Source organism: Propithecus coquereli, unplaced genomic scaffold, assembly GCF_000956105.1.
Source record: "Propithecus coquereli isolate 6110/MARCELLA unplaced genomic scaffold, Pcoq_1.0 Scaffold840, whole genome shotgun sequence".
Classification (NCBI taxonomy): domain Eukaryota; kingdom Metazoa; phylum Chordata; class Mammalia; order Primates; family Indriidae; genus Propithecus; species Propithecus coquereli.
Window position 1 is genome coordinate 25,653 of NW_012154619.1, and position 5,609 is coordinate 31,261.

At 59.7% G+C, this 5,609-nt stretch overlaps 1 protein-coding gene across 2 annotated transcripts; it reads left to right on the forward strand.

The window, feature by feature from the left end:
* Window positions 1–802: 802 nt before the first annotated feature.
* TRIM56 (tripartite motif containing 56) lies at window positions 803–4,262 on the forward strand. 2 transcript variants are annotated; one of them, XM_012663940.1, is made up of 3 exons: window positions 803–860; window positions 1,605–1,739; window positions 1,827–4,262. In XM_012663940.1, exon 3 carries the CDS (start codon window positions 1,828–1,830, stop codon window positions 4,093–4,095), a length of 2,268 nt encoding a protein of 755 aa, XP_012519394.1. In that variant the 5' UTR covers window positions 803–860; window positions 1,605–1,739; window position 1,827; the 3' UTR covers window positions 4,096–4,262. The 2 variants fall into 2 exon arrangements, with proteins under 2 accessions (XP_012519394.1, XP_012519393.1); XM_012663939.1 differs by lacking the exon at window positions 803–860 and having other exon boundaries at window positions 1,490–1,739.
* The last annotated feature ends 1,347 nt before the right edge of the window (window positions 4,263–5,609 follow it).

A 5,609-nucleotide genomic window follows, 5' to 3' on the forward strand; every position in this document is an offset into this window, starting at 1 on the left:
GATTTCATTGCGATGCCTTCAACTTCTCTGTTCTGCAAATTGTTCATGAAATGTTGGGCAAAATATCCTTCAATGGTTCTTTGGGCTTTTTTGATAAAACGCAGACCCGGCATGTAGAATATAAGGCCCTTTGTGATCCAGCCAGAATCCCCCTGGGTGAGCTCATCTGCCACCACGCCCACATCCCCTTCACAAACACCATCCTAAATTGTAATACCTGAAGCCACTCAGGCAGTGCATTCCTCCGTACCCAACACTTGTTGCTCCTGATTCCCAGAAAGCTCTGCCCGAATTTCTCCCTAGTGAACCCCAAACCTCTGTGCCCTCTTCAGACGTATGCAACTGGTGCCTCCTCCAGGAAGCCTTCGCTGATCTTTCAGACCCAGCCTCCCTATCTGGCCCCCACAGTCTCTCCAGCAGCTCAGCAAAGGTTTGCAGAATGACGAGCCTCACCCAGGGCTGGAATTACAGAGAAATGCCTGCCTGGGGTGTTAGCACTGCAGACCTGGCCTGGGGACGTGGCGTCACTGAGTCACCGAGGAGCTCTAATTGCTTCCCACAAATAAACCCTCTGACCCTGGACACAAACTCTCAGAGAGCAGGTACTCAGGCAGTTCCCTGAGGCTGGAGGGACAGGAACACCTGGCACTGCAGCGGGGGCCTCCGAGGGAGGGGTCCCGGCTGGGGTGGGGAAGAAGGCGGGGCCTGAGCCTGTGCCAGTCCGCGTCCCCGGCCCGGACGGAAGTTGCACCACAAGTACGATTAGTTTCAGTTTTGTTTCTCTTCCAGGAGCCCAGCAATAGCGGAGTCCAGACCCTGGCCCCCTTGCAGTCCTGAAGGCCAAGGTCAGCTCTGGCGAGGTAAGGGCTGACCTGCAGGGAGTCGGGGGAGGGCAGGCAGGCAAAGGGAGGGAGTGGAGAGCGCGGGAGGAAGAGGAAGGGAGGGAGAGGGGAGAGAGGCACCCGGAAGGCAGGAGGCGGCAGGAGGCGAGGGCAGGCGGGAAGCAGCACCCCTTCCCCCCTAGGAAGCCAAAGGCCTGGGGCTCCCTCCAGGAAGACCCCCACCCACTCGCCGAGCTCTTCTGCCAGCCCCGGGAAAGGGGACACTTCACCAAGTCTCTTTATCAAGTACTTCTCAGCCACTGTGCTGGGGCTCCCGACTCCTCCCCTCCAGAGATTTTTGGAAGGCATTCAGCTGGGAAGGCTAAGAGAAAAGCACTCCAGGAGTTGAGCCAAGTCCAAGGCCACCCCTGAGGTCGAGCAGCTGGAAGGAGAGCAGCCCTTCCCCTCAGGCTTCTTTCTGCCATCTCTACTTCAGGAAAAGTGGGGGCAGGAAGTGGGGTATCCACAGCCACCATGCTGCCCCAGGGTCTAGCAGAAGACAGGTGTGTGGGGCTGGGGGGATTAGGGCCCCTTGAACTGCAAAACCCCACCCCAGCTGCCAGGATCAAGGTGACCTGCCCAGCCAGACCCCCTTCTGTGTCCTTCCTGCCTGCCCCTCCCATGGCACCCCACGCAGCAGGACCCAAGGACCAAGCACGCAGGAGGACTTGGACCGCGCTTGCCATGAGGCCTGTGGACTTCTGGTCTTGTCATTTCTCACAGGCCTGACACCATAAGCAGCACTGACATTTCTACATTTGCTGAATGTATACCAGGAGGAGGGGAGGGGCAGCTCCCTAGCTCAAGAGCAAGTAGCCCAAGGCCCCAGGAGACCAGAAGAAGTTCTCGGCCATTCAGGTAAGACCCTGGGGCAGGGGCGGGAGTGTGGGCTGGAGGCACAATGGGGGTGCCCTCTGACCTCTGGCCCCGACCCCCTGCCTGCAGGATGGTTTCCCAGGGATCCCCTCCCTCCCTGCTGGAGGCCCTGAGCAGCGACTTCCTAGCCTGTAAGATCTGCCTGGAGCAGCTGCGGACACCCAAGACGCTGCCCTGTCTGCACACCTACTGCCAGGACTGCCTGGCCCAGCTGGCCGAGGACAGCCACGTCCGCTGCCCCGAGTGCCGCGAGACGGTGCCCGTGCCGCCTGCGGGTGTGGCAGCCTTCAAGACCAACTTCTTTGTCAATGGGCTGCTGGACCTGGTGAAGGCCCGGGCCTGCGGAGACCTGCGTGCGGGGAAGCCAGCCTGTGCCCTGTGTCCCCTGGTAGGGGGCACCAGCGCCGGGGGACCGGCCACAGCCCGGTGCCTGGACTGCGCCGACGACTTGTGCCAGGCCTGTGCCGACGGGCACCGCTGCACCCGCCAGACCCACACCCACCGGGTGGTGGATCTGGTGGGCTACAGGGCGGGGTGGTATGATGAGGAGGCACGAGAGCGCCAGGCAGCCCAGTGCCCCCAGCACCCTGGGGAGGCGCTGCGCTTCCTGTGCCAGCCCTGCTCCCAGCTGCTGTGCCGAGAGTGCCGCCTGGGCCCTCACCTGGACCACCCCTGCCTGCCCCTGGCTGAGGCCGTGCGTGCCCGGAGGCCTGGCCTTGAGGAGCTGCTGGCGGGTGTGGACAGCAACCTGGTGGAGCTGGAGGCGGCCCGGATGGTGGAGAAGGAAGCGCTGGCCCGGCTGCGGGAGCAGGCAGCCCGGGTGGGGACACAGGTGGAGGAGGCGGCTGAGCGGGTCCTCCGGGCCCTCCTGGCCCAGAAGCAGGAGGTGCTGGGGCAGCTACGGGCCCATGTAGAGGCTGCCGAGGAGGCTGCTCGGGAGAGGCTGGCGGAGCTCGAGGGCCATGAACAGGTGGCCAGGGCAGCAGCCGCTTTTGCCCACCGGGTGCTCAGCCTGGGTCGAGAGGCCGAGATCCTCTCCCTGGAGGGGGCGATTGCCCAGAGGCTCCGGCAGCTGCAGGGCTGCCCCTGGACTCCTGGGCCAGCCCCCTGCCTGCTGCCCCAGCTGGAGGTGCATCCCGGGCTCCTGGACAAGAACTGCCACCTGCTTTGGCTCTCCTTTGAGGCGCAGCAGTCCCAGGTTGACAGTGGGAAAGATGGAGCTGGCGCCCAGGGGGGCGATGAGGCGCAGAGCCACACAGAGGGTGTGGCCAAGGCAGAGAGACAGAATGGAGTCCAGCCCCAGGGCAGGGATGGAGCACAGACCCCGAAAGAGGACAGGGCCCAGACACCCCGAGAAGATAGAGCCCAGACCCCGGAAAAAGACAGAGCCCAGATGCCCCAAGAGGAAGGAGGAGCCCAGCACCAGAAGGGCAGCATGTCCAACAAGAAGAGAAAGTTCAAAGGCAGACTCAAGTCGATTTCCCGGGAGCCCAGCCCAGCACCTGGGCTCAACCTGGAAGGCTCTGGCCTCCTCCCCAGGCCCATCTTTTCCTGCAGCTTCCCCACACGGATGCCTGGAGACAAGCGGTCTCCCCGGATCACTGGACTCTGTCCCTTTGGCCCCCGGGAGATCCTGGTGGCGGATGAGCAGAACCGGGCGCTGAAACGCTTCTCCCTCAATGGCGACTACAAGGGCACTGTGCCAGTCCCTGAGGGCTGCTCCCCTTGCAGTGTGGCCGCTCTGCAGGGTGCCGTGGCCTTCTCCGCTGGTGCAAGGCTCTACCTCATCAGCCCTAATGGCGAGGTGCAGTGGCGCCGGGCCCTGAGCCTCTCTCAGGCCAGCCACGCTGTGGCTGCACTGCCAAGTGGGGACCGTGTGGCCGTCAGCGTGGCAGGCCATGTGGAGGTGTACAACATGGAAGGCAGCTTGGCCACCCGATTCATCCCTGGGGGTAAAGCGAACCGGGGCCTGCGGGCATTGGTGTTCCTGACCACCAGCCCCCAGGGCAATTTCGTGGGGTCGGATTGGCAGCAGAATAGCGTGGTGGTCTGTGACGGGCTGGGCCAGGTGATTGGAGAATACAGGGGCCCAGGCCTGCACGGCTGCCAGCCAGGCTCCGTGTCCGTGGATAAGAAGGGCTACATCTTTCTGACCCTTCGAGAGGTCAACAAGGTGGTGATCCTGGACCCGAGGGGGTCACTTATTGGAGATTTCCTAACGGCCTACCATGGCCTGGAAAAGCCCCGGGTGACCACCATGGTGGATGGCAGGTACCTGGTCGTGTCCCTCAGTAATGGGACCATCCACGTCTTTCGGGTCCGCTCTCCTGACAGCTAAAGGGGCCAGGACTGGGGAAGCGGTGGGGGCAGAGGAGGGCAGGAGGGAGGCAGAGCTGCCCATGGGATGTGGCGGCTGAGGACGTTTTCCTGAAGGGCAGGGGTTGACGACTTTTCAGTGTGAAGTGCCAAACTGCTAACCCCTCTCGTGGTGTGCAGGGATGGGGATCAAGGGTGGTGGTGTGGCCATGACTGCAGAAGCAGAGAAGAGGGGTGGGAGGGGTGCTGGGAGCTTCTTGCTTTCTGCGGGTCGCTGCCACTGCTGTCGCTGCTGCTGTAGAGTTTAGGTTTCTGACTCGTGTAAACTTGTCCTGATGTGCGTTCTTCGAACCCATTCCTCATGGGGTAGCCAAGGGGGAGTTTTGCGGGGAGGGGTGGGCAAACGTAGCCCAGGGTGGGTCAGATGTGCATTCTGGAAGGGAGCTGGGAACCCAGCTCGCCTCAGACTGGCACAGCTCCACGTGGGGTCAGAAGAGGGCTGAGATTTCAAAACAGCAACAAATGACATCTTCTGCCTGTCACAGCCAGGGAAGCTCCTGGGATAATGGCAGCCCCCAGGGAAGTACAGGGTGATCTTCATGGGGAACAAATGCAGACATCAATTGGGGCCAAGAGGTGTCAACCTCAACAGCTATAAAGGGAATAGTAAAGCTGGTGTCTAGAATATCAGGTTCTGAGTATGAGAGCTGGGGAGCCCTCCACGAGCCCCCACTGAGCCAATCTGCAGCAAGACCACCGTGGGATGTCAGATCTCCACGAGGCCACACTGCTGTTTTGATGTCCTTCCATTTCCTGGAGTCTATTTCTTGTTCTCACTTAGTTTTCCAGTGAAATTCATTTTGAGAAATGTTGGCCTTCACTTGGCTGAACAAAGGGGTGAAGGAATTTGTCCTTCTGTTGGGGCCACTGTTGCTGGGGGAAGCCAGTGAACTCCAGAGGCCAGATGTGGGATTGTGGGTGCCAAGGAAACATGAGAAGTTGGCAGTGGGGCTGGGATGGACCACTGGTCCTTTTTCTGGGTGGTGCCAGCGGTGGAAGTGAGGTGGCTGAGTAGGCTGCGAGGACGTATTTAGCCAGGGGCTGTTGAGAGACTATGGAAGGGGATCTTCAGGCAGCGGTCATGGATGATGGCGCGTTCATGGGAACCAGAGGGATTTTGGCCAAGTCCAGATGGGATGTGCAGGTCCTTTCTTGTTTATCAGAACAGTGTGGGAAATCGTCAAAGTCTGGGTGGACTGATTATATAAAAACTAAAGATGTATGTGTAGCAAAGAATAACGAAGATTATAAGAAAACCAAGAAGATGAGAAAACGACGTAGAATTGATTTGATGCAGAAAAGCTAAGTCTCTGATATATGCAGTGACTGAGTCTATTCGCTCAAAGACCCCAATAGGCAGTGCATCCCGGAGGAAATGCACACAGGTGAGGACTAGTAACATGAAAAACCAAAAAACGAAACCACTTGCGTTTGTTAAAAATAAATTTTTAAAAATATATTGTGGAGAAATAGACT